General features: G+C 36.9%; 6 protein-coding genes across 8 annotated transcripts in view; 4 read left to right on the plus strand and 2 right to left on the minus strand.

The window, feature by feature from the left end:
- Window positions 1-7461, minus strand: part of LOC129236758 (centrosomal protein of 164 kDa) — a 46936-nt gene extending 39475 nt beyond the window's left edge. For 2 of the 3 annotated variants that reach the window (XM_054870954.1, XM_054870953.1), the window contains exon 1: window positions 7331-7461. The gene's annotated coding sequence lies outside the window, so the exon portion shown is untranslated. The remainder of the gene's footprint in view (window positions 1-7330) is intronic. The other variant, XM_054870955.1, reaches the window with a different exon arrangement.
- Window positions 7462-7518: 57 nt separating this feature from the next.
- LOC129236760 (DNA replication complex GINS protein PSF3) lies at window positions 7519-8676 on the plus strand. The gene is made up of 3 exons (XM_054870958.1): window positions 7519-7748; window positions 7818-8212; window positions 8273-8676. Exons 1-3 carry the CDS (start codon window positions 7646-7648, stop codon window positions 8417-8419), a joined length of 645 nt encoding a protein of 214 aa, XP_054726933.1. The 5' UTR covers window positions 7519-7645; the 3' UTR covers window positions 8420-8676.
- Window positions 8580-9277, minus strand: LOC129236761 (39S ribosomal protein L14, mitochondrial). Its single transcript, XM_054870959.1, has one exon. It carries the CDS (start codon window positions 9159-9161, stop codon window positions 8637-8639), a length of 525 nt encoding a protein of 174 aa, XP_054726934.1. The 5' UTR covers window positions 9162-9277; the 3' UTR covers window positions 8580-8636.
- Window positions 9278-10782: 1505 nt separating this feature from the next.
- Window positions 10783-14352, plus strand: LOC129236759 (zinc finger protein 239-like). The gene is made up of 5 exons (XM_054870957.1): window positions 10783-11595; window positions 11659-11754; window positions 11936-12171; window positions 12229-13087; window positions 13163-14352. Exons 1-5 carry the CDS (start codon window positions 10949-10951, stop codon window positions 13635-13637), a joined length of 2313 nt encoding a protein of 770 aa, XP_054726932.1. The 5' UTR covers window positions 10783-10948; the 3' UTR covers window positions 13638-14352.
- A 2471-nt stretch (window positions 14353-16823) lies between these two features.
- Window positions 16824-19430, plus strand: LOC129238693 (protein regulator of cytokinesis 1-like). The gene is made up of 2 exons (XM_054873809.1): window positions 16824-16963; window positions 17030-19430. Exon 2 carries the CDS (start codon window positions 17055-17057, stop codon window positions 19116-19118), a length of 2064 nt encoding a protein of 687 aa, XP_054729784.1. The 5' UTR covers window positions 16824-16963; window positions 17030-17054; the 3' UTR covers window positions 19119-19430.
- A 2663-nt stretch (window positions 19431-22093) lies between these two features.
- LOC129239509 (DNA-binding protein K10) lies at window positions 22094-25202 on the plus strand. Its single transcript, XM_054875029.1, has 3 exons — window positions 22094-22203; window positions 22268-23343; window positions 24286-25202. The coding sequence occupies exons 2-3, from the start codon at window positions 22315-22317 to the stop codon at window positions 24358-24360; spliced, it is 1104 nt and encodes a 367-aa protein (XP_054731004.1). The 5' UTR covers window positions 22094-22203; window positions 22268-22314; the 3' UTR covers window positions 24361-25202.
- The last annotated feature ends 602 nt before the right edge of the window (window positions 25203-25804 follow it).

Below are 25804 nucleotides of genomic sequence, written 5' to 3' on the forward strand. Positions count from 1 at the left end.
AAACACTTCAACGGCTTTTCTGTTGGTTTCCCGCACAATGATACTTACGATTTCAGGAGACAGCAATAGCTTGAAAAGAGCTTTATGACTCGGTGACGCTCCTCGTAGTGGCCCTTTACGAGCAAAAGTTGTAACATTGTGACAACGAGGCCTTCCAGGGGGTGGAGGATTTGAATTCCACATCTTACCATCTTTCGACCTGTATATAAGGCCCTGGGTAATAGATGTGGTGCATGATTCCATTGTGGTTGAAGCCTAAAGGGCGATAGCTTCTCTATACAAATCCTCAATATCATCATGGTTTTCATCCAGAACAGCCTCTAACTCGATTTCCTGTTCTATATCTGATGCTTCACCGAAGTCATCTTCATCTGGAAAATATTCGTCATCTTCTACGTCGCCACTTGTTTCAAATGGATCGGACTCCTGTCCCATAATTTCTTCAATTTGTACCTGAAGTCGCTGACGTTCTTCCTGACTCACATTTGCTGCACTTAGCTTACGAAGCAAACGCGTCATCACATCAACTTCATCCATATTTAGTTGTTCCATTTTATTTAAAAAAACACTTCCCACTAATTAAAAAATACGTGTTCACTTTAATTTTCAAATGTCAACTAAAAAATTATCTCTGCCGCTGCCTCCGCTAACAGTTTAGTTGTTTACACCTAACGGTTAACCAATTTACATGAGAAGCTTATATGGGTCTGCACAGACCCATGTGAGCTTAATTAACGAAATTAGTTTAAAATTATTATTTTTACAACAAATATAGCAAAAATCTTAATTTTGCTACTTCATTGTGTTTAGCACACTACATTTTAGGAAGTCATGGACTAAGAAGTCTCAGATATTAAAAATAAAAGATCTACATACATTTAAAGATCGAATGGGTCTGGCCAGACCCATATGAACATCGGAGGGTTAAGAAGCAGTTGGAGCAGTGTAGCTTGTCAACTTCAAGAAACAAAGCAAGTTGCAAGCACGGCTGCGCGAGGCTATGGAAGTAGAATACATCAATGTATATTAGATGAATATATGTTTCAGCTGGAAGCTGAAGAATCATCCACTACAGTGGAAGAGAAGCCAGATAAACCAGGACGATCACCGGAAGTGGACACAAATGTGATTATGGCTGCAATATCACAAATTCCGTCACAAATATTATTGCAGTCGTCGTTAATTTCATTGCAGATGTAACAAATATCAGCGCAAATTACGTCACAAATCCCATCGCAAACGTCAGCGTAGTTGCCTTCGCATGCGTGAGAGCTGGCGAACGAAACTTCGCAGAAACTTTTCCAACTTCGTGGAAAATATGAAGTACCAGTCATTCACTCACATTCTCGACATAGAGGGGGCCTTCAACAATGTTACGACAAGATCTATAATTGAGGCTCTTAACATGTTAGGCATAGACATAGGTCTCAACGAATGGATAGAGAACATGCTCAAAACTAGAATAATCATCGGTGAGGTAGGCAGCAGCACGATAAAACGCTCTGTCAACAGGGGAACCCCTCAGGGAGGGGTCTTATCCCCTCTGCTGTGGTTACTAGTCGCCAACAACATCCTCACCAAATTTAACCGAAAGGGAATTAAAGTGGTGGCGTACGCGGACGACATAGTGCTTATGGTTTCAGGAATGTTTCCAACCACAATCAGTGAGATTATGGAAGGAGCTCTGGTATTACTCAGCAATTGTGCCACGGACTGTGGCTTAAGTGTAAACCCGAGAAAAACTGAACTGATGCTATTCACCAAGAAAACCAAGGTGCCAAACTTTAATCTCACAAAACTAAACGGCGTCAGCCTCACGCTAACCAAACAGGCAAAATACCTAGGGGTTATCCTGGACCCCAAACTCAGCTGGAAGTCCAACGTAGAGTACAGGGTAAAGAAAGCAAAGTGTAAGAGAATGTTGGGAAAAAATGGGGTCTCCAACCAAAATTATCCAACTGGTCCTACACAGCCATTGTAAGGCCAATACTAACATATGCGGCACTGGTTTGGTGGCCTGCAACAGAAAGGAAATACAACAAAACTAAGCTGAACAAGATACAAAGAACAGCGTGTATGTTAACTACAGGAGCGCTTAGCACCAGTCCTACTGAAGCGCTCAATGTACTAACACATCTATTGCCATTAGATTTACACATTAAAACAATAGTTACTTGCAGCGCGGTGAGACTCAGAGACATAGGAGGCTGGACAACAAGGTCGTACGGTCACAGTAAGATCCTCCTACAGGGACCCCCGCTGCTCAAAAACGGATCAGACTACACAATCCCCGACCTAAACTTCAAGAAAGGCTTTACGGTACGTTTTCCACCGAGAGCCGAGTGGAGCAAAGGAGAGGTGATTGGAAGACACGATATCGAAATTTATACCACATGGTTCTAAGATGAACTGTGGTGTGGGAGCTGGCTTCCATTCGGAGCCACTCAACCTATCTCAATCAATTCGTCTTCCTGATTATGCCACCGTGTTCCAGGCAGAACTTTTAGCGATCAGAGAAGCATGCAAATCCCTAGAACTCTACAAGGAAGTTGGTGCAAGAGTAGCTATCTTCTCAGACAGTCAAGCAGCTATTAAGGCCTTAGACTCCAACTACATTTCATCCAAACTGGTTCTAGAGTGTAGAGAGGAGCTGAAACTGCTCAGCCATTGGCTTGAAATTACCCTGATATGGGTTCCCGGTCATAGGAACATACGGGGCAATGAGATAGCGGATGAGCTAGCAAGAAAGGGCTCGACACTAGACATAGCAGAGGCGGTGGCTGTCTCCAGCCCACTGAACACACTAAAAGCATCCATTGCTTCACACTATCATGCTTTAGCCGAAAGAAGATGGAAGCAAATACCTACATGTATTACAACAAAAAACACATGGCCGTCACACAAAATCCAAAGGACGAATGACCTGCTAGGATGTTCTCGGCCAAACATTTCACGCATCACTGCAACCCTTACAGGGCATTGGAAAGTAGGGGATCATGCAGCTAGACTCAATCTACCCTTCAATCCTATCTGTAGAAGCTGTCAAGCGGAAGGGGCGAAGGAAAGTCTTTTCCATTATTTATGTGAATGTCCGGGACTAGCCAGGGCACGACTCCGATCCTTCGGTAAGCCTTTCCTACAGCAAATTAAGGTGATCTCAGACATCGAGATAAAGGATTTGCTGCTATACTTGGACCTCACTAAATGGATCTGACTTGAAAAAAAAAAAAAAAAAAGACATCATCATCACACGAGATAATGGTAGTAAAACGGTGCTGGTCACTAATTAGGAGCATATTTAGCTCTGAAATGCTCAACCACCTCAAAAACAACAACAACAATCAGTCATTCATAAGAGGTATACGAGATTCGCATATGAAATGGGGAGCATACTCGACACCGAAAGGGATTTTTGTTAAAACAATGTCTTTGCGCTGACAGGAAACAACAGCTGTCTTGAGCAAGCCAGTGCACAAAGTCTATCACGTTTCTCGCTGGAAGAGACAATGAGGAGGTTAATGCGTGAGTTCTTTCCTCAATTTGCACGACCCAGAAACTCGGATATAAAGTGTTACAACTGCGGTAAGACTGGTTATATTGCACGCCATTGTAGAATGTCAACCGAAGACGAGCTTAGGACGTCCCGCAAATGATAGGGGACCTCGGTGACCTGGTGGTATAGAGTTTAAGAATTTTCCCAAGGTCGAGAGATCCGAATAGCGAATAGTTGACATCAGATGAATGCACTTCCACCCGATGAGAAGTAGGAACCCGGTACAATAAGAAGTCAATTGAATGATACTGACCTAAAAAAGATCATGGAAGCGAAAGACGCCAAAGAGAGGTCATCTAAAACTGAAATGGTGAAAGAAAGTAAGTGGTCCAAAGTGAACTCGCTCTACCAAACCAAGAGGCCAAAACCACTCTGAATTTTTTTGTGCAGAACTCGGTGACTAGCTTTTGAGGACATAATCAGTTATATAAAGGCAAAGGAAGTCTATTAGTACCTATACAATATTTTTATGTATTACTTGAAGGGGTTTCAGAAAACACATACACAACCCTTGCAATCAGATGGAATGGTTGAAATATTCAGCAAGATGTATGTAGGTAACTTGGTATATCTTTATAATCCGAAAAAATAGCTCCTCCAAAACTGCAAACATCCTGGAAAGGTCCATGCAAGGTGAATAAAAGGTTGAATGATGTGGTATATGATATACTCGTACAGCAATGCAAAACTGGGCAGGGGAAAGTCAGAATAGTTCACCAGGTAGTTGGATCGAAGAATTTGGTGTCTATTCGAGACGATCAGACTTAAGCGGAGGGCAGTGTGACAAATAACTATAGGTAATACCCAAGAATGATAGAAAGAAGATTGCGCCCATCAGAGCGTACGTGACGTCACGTTTGCTGAGTTGTGCAGTATTGCCAACCATTTGCTCTTCGCAATAAATTTAGTGCTTTTTTATACCAAAAATGCGACAATTTTTAAGTTTGGTGTTTGTTTCTTTTTGTTTTTAATTTAAGGCTAGCGAAACTTTAGGTTAAAAAAAACTGTATTATTATACAAAAGAAGTTTAAAAAAGGCCACTCTGAGAAGATTTTATTGCTAATGAAAATTTTTTTACTCCTATAAAATTTGATAATTTGAAAGTGCAAATTTAATTTTTGGCTCCATTTAAGGCTATGCAAAAATATTAAATGCCCCTCTCTCAACTCTTCTTAAGATTGAAAACCTTTTTACACATTTTAAAAAGCCTTTGAATTTATTGAATGCGAATTAAAACCATAGAGGTGTAATCGTTTCTTCCGGTCATCAATCCTTAGTGAGACATAGAACATTAAGAGTTATATTCATTGTAAAAATAAACAACAAAATACCAGAAAATACTAAAGAAACCATACTGACATTTTTACAAAAAGAGTACCTTATCTAGTTACATAACTTCAAGTATAGCAAAAAAGTCGTTCCCTTAACAAAAGAGTCTCGCTTAAAAAAAAAACTCATAAATTAAATTATACATAAGCATAACACATTTATTTAAGAAAACGCACATTTTAAAGACAATTTGTCACGCATAAAAATTTGTTGGGTTATTTTTTTTGAATGGGCATTTTAGTGGGTTTTTATATCCAAAGCTAGGCAACACTGCAGTAGCGAGAGAGAGATTTGACTGCCGAAAGCAGAAGAACACCAACAACACCTGCAATCGCGGGCAATGCCACCAGATGTTAAAAAAAAAGTAAAGCTAAATAAAACTGAGTGAATTATTAAAATAATTATTAAAAAATGTATATTTTACAAAATTATAAACATGACATTTTAATTAGAACAGCTAGAAAAATGTCATGAAGAAAGAACTAAAACTCCGAGACAAAAAATAATAAAAATAACAAAAAAAAAATGATAAATCAAGTTACGAAAATGGTAATCTGGCCATACTGGAGCTAAAATCCCGTAACTAGTTGTCAAATTCGCTGAGCGCAAAGTAACGGGACCACGATAGGCGCCACCTCATTATTCTTTCCATCATATGGCCTTTGGTGACGGTCAACATTGTTTGACAAGAACTTTATATGTGTGCGTGTCGGCTGATTGACGCTAATATCAAAAATTTTTGATTTTCATCATTCAAAAGCCGACAACAAGTATGTGTGACACGACGACACCCGACTGCACTAACACACACAAAGCTCAGTCAAGCATGCTGGAACGTCTCGCGAGGCCAATAGGTAATACCGAGTGAATGAGATACTAAAAAAAAACACGAATGCCAAATGACAACACAGAAGTTGCCAGAAGTTTTTGCGAGTTGTCTAGAAATACGTAAAGTGTTTAAGAATTGAAATTAAATAAGGCAAGAGAGTTGTGCTGTCATAAGTTTGTAACTTTTGTTTAGCAACTTAGTAAGCGAACTCCGAGAAATTATAGAGAGACGTTTTATGGGAGAAAAACGTGTAAATACGTTTCTTCCAAATCCAAAAACTGATACTACTGCTGGTATGATTGTGTTTAAACTGACTGTAATTCGTTTGCGTATACTTATATATGGGTATATATACATATATCTAAATTTTAGCCATCGGCAGCCATTCAAATTGTTTCCATATTAACAAACCAGGAAAAACTTTCCTTTACTACCACGATATATTTGAATGGGGGGCGGAGGGGGAGGGGGCGTGGCACCCCCCACCACGCCCATTAGAAAGAGCAAGGTCACACCATTATAACTGTGAAAGTCCCAACCTCCTAGGGTCCCTATAGAACCCCCGGGAGAAGTTTAAAAATTAGGTTTTTTCCGCCCACATTTGCAGTTTGTACTGAAATACAGTTGAAGAGAAGAGAATACAGCAGTCGACAACCCAGCAAGCATTTAACTTAGGTTTTATAATTCATAGCACTTATGAAAATGTTGTTTTATCTTAAAAGTTATGAGTGCCGATGGCGAAAATTTAGGCGATTTTTATTTCAAATTTTCAGCTTTTGTAAAAATATTTGTTTTTGTAATATATATGTATATTTGAAAGCAAAAATGCGCCGCAGGCGAAAATTTGAAATAAAAATCGCCTAAATTTTCGCCATGTATGCATGTATATTTGAAAGCAAAAAAGCGCCGCAGGCGAAAATTTGGACTAAAAATCGCGCGATAATAATATAAGAGTTATTCCCTTTATGTTGACTGGGTTTTTCTCATTTCGCTTTGTTCTTCTCTCTCTCATCGTTCGTTTGACAGTTCGCTCCTCACATTTATTCTGCACGGCATTACAAACGTTTAGAAGAACATTTGTAATAATAAAATTCTAATAGAATTTGTAGTATTATTTAGTGAAAATAGCTTTAAATCAATTCTTCAATTAATAAAGAGTGTTTATAAGTGAATTCGTTACTTTTCTGTGTTTGTATTTAAGTGAAATAAGCGTCTGTAATAGGGCATTTTTTCAAGCTTATACAAAAAAGGTGCATTTTTAACGTTAAATATTGCTATTAATTCTTAATTTTAATTTATAAAAAGTAATATAAATCAAAAGGCTGATATAGTGACTACATTTGCGTGTTATAATTTTTAAATTCGGTCCACGCACTTAGACATTATAAGCAAATATATCGTGGTAGAAAAGGAAAGCTCAGCCACAAACCATGTTAAGATAAGAAAATAGACGCTATTACCAGACACAAACGCGTTGAAAGACGGGGTTGAGTAATTTGACAATTTGACAACACCAGCCAAAGTGTTGGCACATAAACACGCTAGCGGCAACAAACGCAAAAGTAAGTTGCGGTGGAGTTTTATATAGCGGATTGAAAGAAAATTGCTGTATACATTACTTGATTGAAATTATCGATATACTCATTTCGATATACTTGTATGTGTATTCGATTTCACGGTTTATGAGATTAAACAGCTGACACACTGCATTGATATATGTAAATACGCCTTAACACATTAATGTACCTTGATAAATTGGACAAGATATCTGTATATGCAGATGTATGTAGTTTAAACATCTGTTTCTTCACAAGCACAGTCGCGATTATTTGAGACGTAGCGCGCCAAACGCATTGGATTTTGGCAATTTATTAATAAATTACAAATTTACATCAATTTTGTACACTTGCACTCATATATATCCGCCGCGAAAAATGAACAAACAAAGTTATTTTCCAAATTACTATGCTGTCGAAGACATCTTCGTAACTCAAGAAAAGGTCGAATCCAAAGTTAACACGAAACTATTGAAAATGGGTACAAATTTAGAACAGCCGTGAATATCGAAAAAATATCGTGACATTTGATTTGCATTTTATCGCACAGGCTTCCTTGATCCGGGTGCGGAGTCGGATGATTTAAATGCTGGGCGCACAGTGAATCTGCCTTTGTGGTACATAAAGGAGCTGAAAGTTAATAACCCATATTTCACAGTACATGTGCCGGATATCTACAAAAATGTACATAAAGCGGTGTGTGAGGCAGAAACAACCCACATTGAGTTGGGCAAGTTACATCCTTACTTTTATGAATATGGACGATACTTGACTCCTTATGATCGCAATCACATTGTGGGCCGGATTGTGTTTGAAACAATGCGCCAACGTGTGCGACATTTGCTTGACATTTCAAAGAACACTACAGAAGATGGAAAACCAGAACACCGCTTAGACGATATAGAGCAGAAACTGTATGAATCCGGCGTCAAAACAAATACACAGGTAAAGTTATAAGAAATAACTTCAATATCATTTCCTTCTATATATAATCCTTTCACATAGTTTACGAACTGGCTGCAAATGAAATCCAACAAAATAAGTGTCAGCGAGTTGGTCCATGAGCACAGCAAAAAACGGAAACGAGATCAACTAGAGCTTGACGGAGAAAGTACTTCACCAGATCAACCACGCAAAAGACCAACGTTTTAATTGACCCACGACAGTCGGTTCTATTTACGTTACCGGAACGACGCAAATTTTTAGCCGGCCAAAGACTGTCACTCCAGCAGCATTCTCTGCACGTGTATGGGGAATGTTTATGCTGCTATAACAACAACAACAACCAACGTGTTAATCAAAAACGTCAATATTTTAACATAGAATTTAAGAATATTTTTTATTTGTATGTATTAACAGCGAGAACCAATTAAACAAATCTGCTTGCTATAGCTAGAACTTTAGTGTAATCTGCTCCCTTGGCCTGAGTTTTTTCTTTTAGTATTGTTCGTAGTATTGTTGGAACTGGAACGTGTATACGTGTTCCCAGTGGGCTACCATTATCATCAATTAGCACTATATTGTTGCTATCAAACTTAGGAATTTTCGGTTTCTGATTTTGTTTCAATCCAACTAATATTCCCTTTTTCATTTGCCCTTTGATGGCAACTAACACCTTATCTCCAATATAACCTACAGAGCGTTTATTGTAGACGTGAATGCAGCGTGGTGGTTTACCCTCTGCCATAGCACGTTTTCCTATTTCGCTGTTGTCCACAACACGCAGCCTTGCCAATTTTCGTATTTCACTACAGGATGGCGTAAGATGAAACTGTTGCCGCTGCTCCATATGCGTTTGAACTGAGACATTGGTAACGGCTGGAGTTGTGTTTAATCGAAGAAAAATGCGTGCAGGTGAACAAGCTTTTACGCCCATAGACATTATTTTCGACATTTTGAGCAAATTGTTAATTTATTTTTCTTAAAGTATTGTATAAACAGTTATACAGAAAAATTATAAAACTAATTCAACCGCACGGTTCAGCTGATCAGCTGTTCCACGTTGTACAAAACATATGTGGACTTGATACAGAGTGAACTGCATGTTATGAAAATAAGTTGTACAAAGGGTTTTAATAAAGACCACCAACCAAAACTGAAGAACTATAGCAAGGCGAATTTATTACAGGTGACAGCAAACACATATAAGTAAAACCCTACATGTATTTGTTGTTGCGTTTGGTCCAAGCATCACGTCAAAATCAGTAATCAAATGTAAACATACGAATGTGAACATACCAATACATACAAACAAAGCATATCATTTGACGTAAGCCATGGTTGGTTGGTTGGTTAGAGTGGTGATTCATCCAGAATCCAACTAGCGCTTCCGCACCATTTTGTTGCCACATCCTCGTTACCAAATTGTTTGACAGTTATTTGCAGCAGGACTATATCCAGTCTGTGCGGTTTAGGAACCTTATTAGGTTGTTGACGTCTACGCCAGACAGTTGCTCGAGACTCTCGCCATACCTACGGCGAAAAATTCAGCTGGGTGAATGCTGTCACCTTAATAAATCCACCTTGAACTATAACGTGTTTTCTTTAGTTATCCAGCTTAGTATCCGTATCATTACCCACAGGAACGAACCGAAACATTTTTATGGTTGTTAACAGCACTGATATAAAACTGCTGTTGTTCGCAACAGTAGAAAACAACATTAATTGAGGATGAAGGACCTGCAAATAATATACATTTTCGGACGAACGCCGCATTTATTAATTCACTCAAATGTTATAAATTTGTCGTTTATGTTACGTCGCGTTTACATTTACTGGAATATCAAATCAAAAATCAATTTATTTCTGAATGATTTAAGATATGTTTTGTTTAACTTTTCAATTCACATAAGGAAGTTAGGGAGAACAAAAAGAAGGTTGAAATTGGTTAAATATATAAGTACATAAATAATCCATGGGAAGCAATAAAATTATCCTATTAAGTAATAAATTTAATTATTAAACTATAACTACATATATACACAAAATAGCACAAGAAAAAACAAAATATTTTAAAAATTACCAAATATCTACGTATGTATAAATTCACTAGACAGTGCTACCAATTACAAAATCCGCAAAACAAACGCCAAAAAACAAAACGGATCTCACATTGAACCAGATCTCTATAAGGATAACATCGTTGCATCCAAAATGTCTATCCGGATCCCATTCATTGACCATTAGAATACAGCTGTAAATGCGCTACTTAGGCACAATTACATTCCGAGTACTGTAGCAGGTTTAACTCCTACCTATTTAGAAGCGGTCGGGCACACGTTAATAAAACTTTCTGTAATAACGTGATCTTTCTGAAATATTTTCATTTATAATAATATTAATAAAACTCCTTTCATCCGGTTATGTCATAATATACTTTTACTTACTTAAAAAAATGATAGAAATTGGAATAAACTTTTCCTTTTGCATTCATAATCGATTAATTAGTTTTTTATATGATACACGTACATAAGCTTTTATCGTTTGATAAACAAAATAGTTACTCATCACTTGGATGTAAAGTTATCGTAATATTCACGCAAGAGTGAATTTGTGGTTTGAAAAAGTTATGGCTTTGAGCCTATTAGAATAAAATATTTGGCGTCAATTTTGCAAATTGTCTCAAGTAGCAAGAAAGGGAGAATATTTGAATATTTCTCTGATTAAAAGAGTGTTCAAACAATGGAAACCATTAGTTTAGGAGCCGATGTCCCGAACTCTGACCGCATTTGCCGAGTTTGCTTGCAAGGAAATGTTGAATTGTTTTCTATCTTCCAAGAAACTCATATCAGTGGGGTAACTGCAGCACATATCTTATCAGAATGCACGAGATATCCTGTAATAGCGGCCGATCTTAAATTACCGCAACAAATCTGCACTTGTTGTATTGGAAACGCCCGTGTTGCCTATGAATTCAAACATCGTGTAGAACAGTCTTACAATTCATTAATGGGGTGGGCAGAAGAGAAATTTCGGTGTAATACAAAAGTTGAGTCGCCAGTCGTCACTCCCAGTGAGCGAAGAGAATATGGTACACAGACTGATATACTCAGTTTACATCCATGTGAAATGTGCGAAATGAAGTTTTTTGATTTATTGGAGCTCCGGCAGCACCGCAAGCAAATTCATCATAATAGTAATTTGCAGTGTCGCATCTGTGGTATACGCTTCGAACGCATGAGGCAATTGCGAAGCCATTTGGTCCACAAACACCCAAGTGTTGGTATTGCATTGGATATTCAGTGCACAATATGCCGCAGACGCTTTTCACGCAGGGAACATTTAAATCGACACATGCGTAACGTACACCATCAACCCGAGGCGACAAGGTAACATTAGGTTTTCCAGTATTTAACATTGTAACTAACTATGTTTTTACAATTCTAACCTAGCACTAGGGTCTCTCTCAAGGAACCAGAAATCGAGCTTACAAGCCATTTAGTCAAAAAAGGGCAACAATCTACAAAAAAAGAAAATGAGGCGAAAATGTAAGTTAAACCTTTTTGAGTTTTTTTGTTTGTGGGTTGTTCGAACTTCAAAAAACATTTCCCAAAACTTCTTATCAAAATATTAATAATCACAATGTGACGGCCAAAAAGTAATCAAACAAAATGTTTAATACCTGGTTCGCACTGTTGTTGTAACATCCCTTTGATATAATTCAACTAGGGACGTGCCAGGAATTGACTTGAAGTCGGAGAAGAAATTGAGTGCTGTAGACAACGACAGCTTTCTGGGACCTTCTCATTTTCTTGAATGTGGGCAGGATATGGCTGGGGAGGTTGAAAGCGACGTTAACATGGATACTAATCCTATTTCGAGCGATGATGAAGCCTACGATGGAATGGAAATTCCGGATGACATATTACCTAAGTTAAAATTAGAGCACGAGCCTGATATTAAGGGTAAATATTTTTTTATATACACAAATAAACGTTTTTAACGTAATTTTATTTATACAGTTAAGTGCGAAGTCGACGTTTCTGTGGATGGTTTCGATATAACAATCATGTCGCCCGATTGGGAACAAAGTAAATCGCCAGCTTCTAATAATGTCATTAAAGAAGAACGTGAATTGTTGGTTCCTTTGAGCATACAAAAGTCATCTGCCTTTAAGGGGAAATCGTTCACAAATGGCAGGGAGGAGGAGGAAGACGCCGCAGAACGTCGGCGTATTACCGAAGTTGTTGATGAGTTTCTCGCCCAGAATTCTGCAGTTGATGAAACAGCTAATGCAGAAAACCGTTGCACAAAGTGTCAACGAACTTTTTCAAGACATTGTCATCTACGACGTCACATGTTGACACATGTTGAGGAAAAGGGACATGCATGCACGTACTGCCCGAAACGTTTCGCACGAAGTGATCATTTAAAAAAACACATTATGAACTTGCATCAAACGAAGGAATTCAAATGTGATCAATGTAGTAGTGCATTTGCGCGTTTAGTAGAATTAACAAAACACAAAGACTCTCGACATGGAAGCGATCCCCAAGCGCATAAGGTGCACGATTGCGAGTATTGTTGCAAAAAGTTTACAAGTCGAACATATCTTCGCAAACATGTTTTAATGCATACTGATCGTATTTTCGCCTGCAAGTTTTGCGATGATACATTTAAAGAACGGAAAGCTCTCCGTGAACATGAGAAGGGTCATCACAGTGACCGAAGGAATTTCCTATGTTCAGTTTGTGGAGAAAGTTTCGTAAGAAACGATTATCTACGTGTCCATATGCGTCGTCATAATGGCGAAAAGCCATACAAATGCCAATATTGTGGAAAAGGCTTTCCACGCGCAACTGATGTTAAAATACATGAAAGGTTGATTTTGCTCTTATTTGCTACCTTACTTAAATTAAGTTATGTTTATAAGTATTGTGTTATGCTTTATTTCAGGTATCACACAGGCACTAAACCTAACTTGTGCAATCTATGTGGCAAGGGTTTCCATCGCGCCTATAATCTCACCATTCATATGCGCACTCATACCGGCGAGCGACCTTTTAAATGTGAAGAGTGCGGTCGAGGATTTGCCCAAAGCAACGATTTGAAAGCTCATATACGGCGGCACACTGGTGAACGTTTCAAATGTTCTGAATGTGATGCCGGTTTTTTGCAAATGTATGCACTGCGACAACATGCACAGGCGATACATGGCATACATATGGAACCGGCAACAGGGCGTTTACAAAGATTTGCCCCTTCTGAAACTGCTGTAGCGGTTGGAGAAACACTTCAACCAACAAACAATATACATCAGCCTTTGGCAGAACATATGCAATTGATGCAGCAGCAACATCAACCACAGAATTTTTCAGAACCACAAATTTCAAATAGTACACTAATGCCGCCGCCATCTTCGTCAGTGTAAAACTAATTATTAGACTATGCTTTGTCGCAATTCATGGTTCATTGGCATATATGTACATAGTATTTACTTGTGTGTTTTACGTATTTCCCCTTACGCATGTAGTATTTTTAGTGCAATAGATAAGAGGATTTTGATTTGTTCAACAGACAATTTCTTGTTAGAAATTCAAAAGTTCAGTTCAAGATCTTTGGAAAAATCTTTGCTGTGGGAAAGCTACTTCTCTTTCGGGATGAGTCTGACATTAATCCGATGAGCCCTCTATACATGGAAAACATAAAAAAGCCAATGGCGTTTAAAGTAAGGAATTTTCCACCTTTATTTTTTTATTTCTTAAGTCAAACACACAACCATAACTTATTTTTATAATGTTTGATCTTAAACCTAGTGCTGATAAATGTTTAAATTTATATCTTGTCTAGTGACTGTATTTTAATTTGCATTATTTTGTATTGTACCTAAATATTTATATATATGTATATTGCATGTAGCTTAATGTTTGCTATTATAAAATTGGGTTAATGATTATGGGTAATTTTTTAGGCTAATTGTAAGAAAGGTTAGCCTTTAAAACAACGATATAATTTGTTTCTAAACCACTAGAATGTAATATATTCAATATGTGTAAGTGAAGTACATACGAAAATACTTTAATTTTACACATCTTACCTTACCCTGTAAAATGGACACAAAAATATACAATTTTAAAATAAATAAATATGTAGTATTTTACTCATTCGCATATATAAAGTGTTTTCCAATAACAGGTGTTATTTTGAATAGGATTGCGCTATTGAGAGGTGATTAACGATTTTTTATGGCCGGAATTGGATGGTATTAATCTCGACAACGTTTATTTTGAACAAGACGGCGCCACGTGCCACACAAGCAACGAAACCATTGAGCTTTTACGGCAAAAGTTTCCGGACCGTTTCTTGTGATTTAACACCTTGTGACTTTTCTTTTGGCCACGTGAAAGAGAAGGTCTACGCCAACAGCCCAGGGTCGATTCAAGATTTCAAAAATGGAATTCGTGAGACTACTGAGGATATAGGGCAGCCACTTTGCAATTCGGTTATGGAAAATTTCATGAAAAGGATATTGTCCTAGTCGTCGTGGTCGTGGTGGTCATTTGCCTGATGTTATTTTCCACTATTAACGGCATACCTTCCTCTTTATAATGAAATAAACTTCCGACCATTTATATTAAAAATGGCATTTTTCTTTGAATATCAAAATAACACCTCTTATTGGAAAACCCTATATATTGTAATATATAACAAAAACGAGCGTTGCCTATGAATGAAATAAGAACTTCCTTGAATTTGGTATATTTATTAAAAATAACTTTTAAAAGTTAGTAAATGCGAACTTAGTGTCCGCAGGTTCGAAAATTTTGACGTGATAACGTCTTATAATTCGATTTAACAGGCTGCACGCACGAAAAAATGTGTCGTTACCTTGCTCATGCGTCGTTACCTTGCTTCAACAACATGTTATGTTATGTTATCTTATGTTATGTTATGTTATCTTATGTTATGTTATGTTATGTTATGTTATCTTATGTTATGTTATGTTATGTTATGTTATGTTATGTTATGTTATGTTATGTTATGTTATGTTATGTTATGTTATGTTATGTTATGTTATGTTATGTTTTGTTATGTTATGTTATGTTATGTTAATGTTAACTCATTCTCTATATCCATACAAAATATCTATCAAACAAATAAAATTAAAATTTTCTTTTGAAAAATGCAACCATTCAATCAGTATTTTCTTATGACGTTATCACGTTAAACTATCGTCAGTAAACCGACTTTACAGACATCCTCTTTTTTAAGAGAAACTTGATCCGTAAATACTTCTGTCATAAATTAGATTTCCATTCAGAATATGCTAAATCGGACAGTAAGTCAGTAACCAATAAAAAAGTATAGCTCCATATCTATTGAGATTTTTAGAAAACGGGCACAGAACAGTGTACACGATAGAAATACACGAGTATAATTCGAAAACTATTTGCTCGGATTAAATCAAAATTCACACAAAAATTAAACTAGCCCTGTCTAGTGTACCGTACCCCAAGTGCGGACACAAATCCTAAGTAATTGAAAATGTTCATTTACTTGGGATTTGTTGCTAGTATGAGGCGCAGTTTGGGGATTTTCTCAATTTTTTACTGACCATCGTCGAGATAAGAGTAAGCGGAAAAATGGCACGTGTTAATAAAAAAAATGTATACTCTGGAGTACTGATTTCTATATTTCCCAACAACTTAATATGAGAGCGATTGCTCCTATTTTGCAATCATTCTTTCATCTAAACCTATTTTTTCTTTTTCTCGATTTTTTTTTCTTAATGTGCATGTAAATAATTGCAAGGGCAATCGCGCCATCGGCTTTTTTCTGATGTTAACAGTAGACGATCGCAATGAAATGGTTTATGGATTTGTGTACAGTGTATATGCCACGGACTAAGAAGAAATCGCTGGGAATTGTACTCTGTTTGTGGCCAGCTTTAGCTAGGCCAGCCTTATATAAAACAGAAATATTTTTTATATTAAATACTTTACACGAGTGAGACAACTAGTAGCTATGCGTCGGTCGAAATTAGTAAAAATGTGATGTGTCTAACATTGTATTTAGTTCATTTAATACATCATTTTAACAAAACATCCCAAAAGCATAATTTGGTTTGCCGATTCAGATATTTAACCCAATTAATGGATGCGGTATAAATTTATTATAAGTGTAATAAAACTATCAGCCTTATATACATAAATATTTAAATATATTTAATTAAAAATTAAGCTTTGGTTGCTTAAATTCGATTTCGGCCGCACTTAATAACTTTCTTTTAATTGCCACAATGTTTCCCCTATAAGGAGTTATTTTATTTTCAATCAAGAATTGTAGGAAAAACGTCTTCTAATATAAACTAAGTAGAAAAACGTCTATCAATATAAAAGTATTTATTTGATAAGAAAATATATGCACTCAGATATGAAATTAGAACTATTTTTGGATTTAGTTTGAATATAAAAATGTACATTTGCTGTTATACATGAGCAAAACATTCAACTCATTCTATATTATCCGTGCTATTGAACAAGCCGGCACCACTTTGCTAATTGAACGCAGGCAACTCTGCAATTATCGAAAACCTTGTCGATAATTTTAGTGACATCACCATTTTCAAATTAAATTTACAACTGAAAAATATAAACGCGTCGCTGTGCTTAATTTGGAGTTTTACTTTCAGTAACTTATTAGAAACAAGTGCACTTATTTGTCTCAAATCGATTGTTCACTAATTTCAGCGTTTGTGTAAGCCAATTGTATAAAAGTTAGCTTATTAATAGTTTACCACAAATTTTCTTTTATATACTTTAGATGTAACGGGAGCGAAGGATATAAAATGGCTGATTTTGAAGAAGAAAATTTGGAGCTGCAAAGAATTACAGCTGAAAATGTTAGAGAGCTCACCTCCATATGGACAGAAATGTTCGATGAAACAATGTGTTTGCAGAACATTAACAAACTGAAAGAGCACGTTGAAAACTTTTTTGCCGAATTGAAAGAAGAGTCTGTTAAAAAACGAGAGCAAATAGAGAATGAAATACAAGTGTTGCATGGGGAAGCGGACTTGTTGTGCCGCTTACTAAAAACTGATATACAGTTGCCAAGAATGGAGGATAGAAAAATACCGTTGTTGATCATACAATCAAACATAGACAAAAGTTTAACCGAATTGCGTGAACAATTGCGGCGGCGCCGCGAAGAAATTTGTGAACTATTACTTGAGCAGGAAGGTTTATGCGATGAGTTGGGAGAAATTCCACGTCCTCTTTTAGCCGATCCTTTACCGTCGGAAGAAGAAATTCTGGAATTCCGTAACCATTTAGATCAACTAAAAGTGGAGCGTATGGAACGTCTGAATGAGATGTCAGTATTACGTCGCGAAATAAAGAATTACTTAACTACATTAGAGACACAAGTTAACACAGATACAGAAGATCGACTCTTGAATCACAGACAAATTAAATTGGACGAAGAAACTTTCAAAGCGCTTAGGCGCATGCAGGATGTGTACGGTGCACGTGTGCAAGCATTGTCGGAGCGTATCGATGGCATACGTAAAAAATTGGAATCGCTTTGGGGGCGTTTAAAGACATCACCGAATACACGAAATAAATTTAAACGACACGCAGAATATAATCAGACCACATATAATGCACTAAAAGAAGAGTTGCACCGTTGTGAATCCTTGCAAAGTCAAAATATAAAAGAATGCCTTCAGCAAATACGTGCAGAGATTGTAGAGTGGTGGGATAAAACTCTTAAATCTGAAACAGAAAGAAATCGTTTTTCTAAGTTCCACAGCAACTGTTACACGGAAGATCTCTTGCTATTGCATGAAATTGAATTGGAAGATCTAAAACGTTTTTATGAAAGTAATCGGCAGATATTTGAACTTTACGACAATCGAAAATTGTTATGGGACCGCATGGTAGCTTTGGAAGCTAAGGCCTCCGACCCGGGACGATATAACAACAGAGGAGGGCAGTTATTAAAGGAGGAGAGAGAACGCAAAACTATCGCTACGAAATTGCCCAAAATTGAACAGCAGATAAGAGATTTAGTTACAGTATACGAAGAAACTGAGCATCAGGAATTTCGTGTTTGTGGCGAAAACATTATAGAATTAATGAAAAAGGAATGGGAGAACAAACGCAAGGAAAAAGAAAAACTCAGCAGTGCACGTAAAAATGTCCAAACATCACGCTCTACTACACCCATGTCTGCAAAAACCGGTTCCATGATTTCGATGCGTAAAGCTCCATCAAATACCAACTTATCAGTTATACCGTCTACGTCTGCAAATTCCGCAAAAAAACGTAAATTAGACCGAAATGAGGAAAATACTCCAATGGCTAAACGAAACCTAATTTACTCAATAAACAGTCCCAGCGTATTCACAGGCCGAGTGATGACTCCACGTAATGCCGCAACACCTGCAAGTGGACATAAATTACCTTTAAAATCTCCTTTCAAGTCATCACTGAAGAAAAGTCGTGTTATTGCAACAACTATTCGTCGTAGATCTGGTCGTCACAGTTCAGGCAGCAAAAAACGTTCCTCCTTGGGTAAGAACTTCAAGAAGAAATCAACAGTTCCACCGACAATTCTCATTAATGATGACCCGGATTGGAATACAGATCAAGATACGGAAGATGCTTATGAATCATTTCAGAAAAGCATCGAACCTGATTCGCGTTCTTCCGTAATACATACATTTACACGTCCGGCATCGGCGTCAAATATGTCGACACGTTCAAAACGTATTTATCCAAATGAAAGCAGAATTGTGAATTTGCCCAATCCGCGCTCTGGATTCCACAACATACAAACCACGCCCAAAAAATCACCCGCCAGTTGCAGCCGAAAACTTACCACAAAGAATCTACCTATCATAATCTGATTAAAATCGTATTAATGTTAAATTTCGTTTAAAGTTACTAGTTTTAGTTTTGTCAGTAAATATATATATATGTTTTAGTTTGTCTTATATACTGTCCACTCTAAAAATTTCCAGTTTATATTTTATATAAGACGTGTGATCTGACAAATTTACTCTTTTTCGTAATTAATTGTTATTGTAATGAAGTTTTTATCAATCTCACAGATTCGAAATGCAAGGTATTCGGTGGTTGGACAATAAGAAGGGGAAATCAAAATAAAATTTTATTTCTTATGATTAAATGATTACAAAAAATATATAAAATAATAATAATTTTTCTGAGTGTTGTTGGTGTTGTAGCTGCAAAAACATTCCCAATACATGGGAGAGTACTGCTGGCGTGACAGTCCTTGGCCGGATATATAGTAAATCCGGGTCGTTCCGCTGACGTAGAACAGACTCTCGGGGGGGGAAACGTTAGGGTCTACTGCAACCGAACGCCATCTATATTCTACCAAGCCCCCAATAGCCTAGTGTTGTATTACTGCTACAATAATCACAACAACGAACTTGTTGAGGTTTCGGACATTAGTGGCAATCGCGGTTGCGTGCGCCGAGAAAGAGAGGAAACTATTGAAGGCTACACCCAGCAATTTTGGGTTTTTAACTGTCGGTATTGGTGTATTAACGCTTTTTATTTGCAGTGATAGTTTGACTTCGTTCGTGCAAGTTGTAAATAAGTCGTAGTGGAATTAGTGGGAATAGTTGGAAATTCCTATGAATACAAGCCTTCGATGTCATTGGCGGACCTCAATAACGAGCAATCGTCGGTGTATAAGATCAGATAAACTAGCTCTGGTGGTTAAAGAAGTTTCGGGGCATAGAAATTGAAAAGCAAGGGGAAAGGATACCATGCTATGGCAACCCTTCCGTTATCTTCCTTTGTTTTGAAATTTGATTTCGAAATGTTACCATACAGTTAGATTGTGGATTACCTGTTCAGTCACTGTGCGAGAGTAGATTGGTATGTATCAAGGCGAATTTATTACAGGTGACAGCAAACACATATAGTAAAACCCTACATGCATTGTTGTTGCGTTTGGTGCAAGCATCACGTCAAAATCAGCAAGCAAATGTAAACATACGAATGTAAACATACCAATACATTCAAACAAAGCATATCATTTTGACGTAAGCCATGCCTACGGCGAAAAATTCAGCTGGGTGAATGCTGTCACCTTATTAAATCCACCTTGGTATGTATCAACTAGTAGTTCTCTGCTAGTAGCTTTGAAGGAATAGTTAAATCGAAAACCTTAGACAGGTCCAACGGTACCAGACTGACAGATTTGACAGATTTTAATTTGTAAACATATAATAATAGAAAGTGGAGATGTAAGGTAAACAAAAGAAAACTACATTTTGTATTTGAATATGCTTAGAAAAAGTTATATCAATAAAAATTTGTCAGAGCTAGTGAATATATTTACATATTTAAATTTGTATAATCCAAAGTACATTGAACAGTAAGCAGAAGTAGAGAAGAATCAAGGAACATATATTGTTTTCGCTTCTGGCTACTACAATGTCTATATACCATGATTGACAGTTCAGAGTAATTTAAACAAAAATTGACAATTTAGAGTCCAAATAAATGAAAAACTTCAAAATTTGCAACCCTGCTGCTGCTAGCCATTTAATGTGCCTGGGTTCGAGTTTCTTCTTCGCGCAAATTAGCGATATGTTAAAAAAAACGGGCTTTGATGCGGATTGTTGCGAGACGCTCGTCCACCGGAGTGAACGACAGTACTTGGCGACGAAGTCTTTCTCCCACAACAAATCCGACACCGAATTTGCGCTCCTTTACATGGCAGCTGTAGTAGACGTCGCAAGGTCCTATGGTTTTCTTTCCTTGCCCCGTCCATCGCATCTCTTGGATGGCAGTGATGTCAGCCTTTACTCTCACGAGGACATCAACCAGCCGGGCAGAGGCACCTTCCCCATTAAGGGACCGCACATTCCAGGTGCATGCCCTCAAATCATAGTCCTTAGTTCGTTTGCAGGGGTCGTCATCAGTATAGGGAGGTCTCATCCGAGGCTTTTTTTAAGATTTCATTGGGGGGGATTTTTAAGTGGCGGGTCCCAAACCCAACGCACAACCAGCTATCCTGGAATGTTTCGCCTTCTCACGTTAGCTCACTCCCGAACGGGTGTTCGGAAGCTACCCAGAGGATACGTGGGCTAATCCCGGCCGTTGTGAGCTGCTTGAACCATATGCAGAAGAATCGTCCTGGCCATTCCCAAGTGAATGGCGATCAGTAACTTCCAACACACAAATTTGTCTTAAGCCATTACAAATTCTGAGGAATCTGACGACACGTAACTATTAGCTGAAATTGTAACCAACCATGTGTATAAGTCGGAATAGGTGGATAGATAAATAGATTTCAGGTTTGGACGTCGACCTCATGGTTTGCAGTGTACTCTACCCACTACAGAACCTCATCCAAACCCAGTCCTCTTTATTAAATGAAGATAGAGTTGGGTTAGACTGAGCGTATAAGCCTTTCTTCTGACTGCAATGGGTCGAGATGTCTCAACCCACTTCGCTATATGGCGTCGCATTTAAAAATAAGGTGTATTGTTATCTCCGGAGACTGGTCGCAGAAACGGCAAGAGTCCGTGAATTATATCCCATGTGCATTCTGCAATGACGTGAGAGAATGTCCGTAAGCATTCTCAGTTCATCCTGACGGAGGGTTATGAGTTTTCAAAACCACTTTCGATTGAACCTCCAATCCTCACAGCTCCTGTCCAACTAAAATTCGCCTCGTTTACAGTATAACCAACTTTTCCACGTACAACAAATCGCCAGTGAAAGTTGAAATGTATAAACAGCTTTAAAATAAAAAGAAGAGTAAATTGTATTTTATAACATTTGAACTAGCCTGTACATGTTCTTATTCCATTAACTTAACATAACACTTCCTTGATTTCTCTGATTTGATAAGTTTTCGTTATACGTTTAAAGAAAAAATACCTAGTGCTTTAAAAGTCATTTAAATCAGTATTTTTAAATAGAAGAAAACATTGCAATTTTTTTGAAGTATATTTGTTTGATATAGTGAGCGAAAAACAATTAAATTTATTTGTTAAATAACTTTTTACAGCATTCTGAAGAAGTAGGTTTGTTCGAAGAGTGGTCTGAGGAAAAAGAATGGCGAAAAATTTTCAAAATGGCAGACCCATGCACCGAGCTGCCGCTATGCCTTACAAAAAACCTTTCAAAAATGTAGGCAACGGCGGTGGTGGCCCTAGACATGTAGGAAATTTTAATCAGATGATGTTCAATGGAAGTCAGATTCCAGATAATCCTGGTTACCTGGATTTTAATAACCCATCACCACCAGTAGGAGGCGGAGGAGGAAATGGAATGGGTCAAATGCAACAAAAAAAGAAAAATAACAAAAATAGACAAAAGGGAAAACCACAAACACAATTCCAACCACCACCTGGCAGTCCACAAGTCCAGCACAATGGGGTCGGAAATTGGAATAAAAATAAAGGGATGCAATTTCAGGGTCCACATGGGCCAAATAGCAATAGATTTAATAGCGGTAATCAGGGTGGACCGCGCAATTTTAATAATTCTGGCCCAATTCCGAATGTCCCGAATCGTGTACGGCGTATGGGCCCACCACCTGGTCCAGTACCACGCGGAAACGTTGCAATGCCTCCAATGCCACCTCCACATGGATTTCAGCCACCGATGATCCCACCGATGCCACCAATGGGACGAGGCCCCATGCCTCCACCAATGGGCATACAACCACCACCACCGTTTCTGCGCCGTAGTGGACGCGTCGGTCCCATGCCACCAATTCCTCCACCAATACCGCCAATGATCCCACCGCGCATGCCACGTGCTATGCCGCCAGCACCATTTAATAATGCCGGAAAAATTAAGAAACCCAATACGAAGTTAGTGAAAAAGGTGGTAAAAGGGAAAAGTACCATAAAGACACTGAAAAACCTCGTTAATCAATATCCAATTGAAAAGCCTTGGGTTACAGATGAAATACGTGCCGAGCATGATAAGAAAGTAGATATTGAGAATAGGCTAAAAGGCAATAAAAATGATGATTTGTTCGCACAGTTTAAAGTGCAACGCGACAAGTTTGTATCGATGTATGAAACGGCGCGGGAGGAATATTTAAAAAAGGAGGCAGAAGCCGTTAAGGCAAAGGTAAAATCTTGAAAAGACTAAAGGGACAAAAATTGTTTCAATTGCGAATTGCATACATTTTATTATGTTTTAACAGTAATAGATATTTGTTGTTTGACGTTCATAATATGAACTCTCCCCAAACACAATATCCATTTTATTGTTATATTTTTGAACGATAAAAGTAGAGTAAGATGAGTAAGTCTGGCTCAGAAAAAGTGGCGCCAAACCAACACAATACGAAAGCATAACAAAACTGGAGTTTTTCAATCTTTGAAACAATTTTCGTTTACTCACCCCATCTTAATCCACGAAAAGTTTTTTTTATTATATAACATTTTTGTTATTTTACTTTGACATGTGTAAGCATATTGAAAGGTTTTTAATAGTAGCGATTTATTGATCCATTCTAAATGGAGATAATTTTTTTAAAAACGTTGAACGTTGAAATACAAATATTTATTTCTGATACCAATTGAATAAAAAATATGAAAGTGGTGAAATTCGTTAGCTCGTGATTTTGAAAACCTTTCATTACTGGTTACAGTTTTCACTTTGTATGTTTTCTTTTATATAAAGTACGCTTTCGTGCGCATAAAAGAATTCATGCCCGTCTGTCACACGTACGTTAAAAGATTCCTGAAAATAAATTGCCAACATTTTGCGAAAAATACGTACATACATATATTTCGCACAAATATTGTTGCATTATATCACTGCCATGGCTGCATAAGTGTTCGTATTACTGCTAATAATAAAGGGAATGTTGCCTCTTTAAATGCTGTTTTCGTTTTCGTTGCGTAATACTAATAATTTTATATAGTGTATTTCTATACAAACACTTCACATGGCTGATATGACGCTCCACTATAAGTTCTATCTACAAAATGACAAATGGAGAATGTTTAATATGGAAATTTCTATTGTTTTCTTAAACCATGCTTTGGGCGCATTTATTTGCAGGATGCTAAAGACAAACAAACAATTAACAAGACCGCCACAAAGGAAGAAAACAAGAAAGAAGCAAAAGCAAAGTAAAAAATTACATTACCCGTCAAAAAGTTAGTTTATTAAATCTTAGTCAAATAAATCAAAGTGAGTGTATTCTAACTCACTGAAATATAGATTTGTAAATCAGCATTAAAAGTTAAATAGCAAACAGTTTGAGTATTTGACACTGGAATGCAGTAAAAATAGTTCCAATTTTTAAATAAACTCAAAAAATCATAAACCAAAAATATATAAAATAAAAAAAGGTTTATGATAACTGTCCAGAAGTAGTGTATAACTTACTTAACATAAATTAGAACTCGTTAAGAAAAAACATAAAAGTAATAAAAAGTTGTAAGCACATTTCTGCTATTTATATTTAAAATTAGAACCACATAAAATGTTTAAATGATTTCTATATTAAGCACTTTGCTACACCTTGTATTGATATGGAATTTGTTACAAAAAATGGCAATTACATATGACAGAAATATAATATATTAAATTATATCGCATATATTGGATAAATACATCCTAACAAGTCTACATAATTTCGACACATTTTGGCATATGATCGATTACTGGCAGTTGTGTATTTAATATTTTGCGCTAAATTAATAGAAAATAGAAATAATAAAGCAAAAATGAATGTGAAGAAAAAAACGCAATATTATTGCTGCAATAAATATTTTGCCTTTTGTTAACAATATATTTTTCTCAAAGTCAAAAGTAAATTCATATAGTATATTATATACTTAAGTTCATTGCGTTTATGGAATAACCGTGCAAAATTAATGGACAGCAAATCTGTATTTTGTCAAACATTTTTTCAGTGTATGAGTTTGAAAAATAAAGTATGCAAACTATTTTGTAGTAAATTAAATTCTTTACACATATGAAATTCTTTAATTAAAAGCAATATCAATAAAAACATAGTACATATAAGAAAGCTCTAAAAACATAAAAAATACTACCGACATTACGTTCAAATATGCTTAATAGTCCGTAATTTATCAGTACTAAAAAATTCTTCTTGGGAAGAATTTGCGATGAGCTTATCCCGTGCGGATGGTGCAAAGGAATAATGCGATACGTGTGTAACGGCGATATTTGTTTGTCTTGAATCAATTGGCGGGCTTGTAGTATATGGTGTTTGAGCGGCCAACCGATTGCTTTTGTTGCACATAAATGCAACAATAAAGTACCGGTTGTCTGCTATGTGTCGTTCACATACCATATTACAGGCAATTCGTTTAGGGGAGGGGTCTAGGGTTTGAGCATTTTTTTTAATGAATTTTTAAGACTTTGCTTTAGAGATATGAATAGTGAAAATGTATTTAAACTTTTTGTACATTATAAAGCATCATTTCAACAATATTGTACTAAATTTTTGTAACTTTTCCGAAAACGCCTTTTCCAAAAGGTGATTTGCGGTGACTATCGTATCTAGTTGTAGAATCACCTGAAATAAAAAAAACAGAATTATTTGGTT

The sequence above is a fragment of the Anastrepha obliqua genome, chromosome 2 (genome assembly GCF_027943255.1).
Source record: "Anastrepha obliqua isolate idAnaObli1 chromosome 2, idAnaObli1_1.0, whole genome shotgun sequence".
Lineage (NCBI taxonomy): Eukaryota > Metazoa > Arthropoda > Insecta > Diptera > Tephritidae > Anastrepha > Anastrepha obliqua.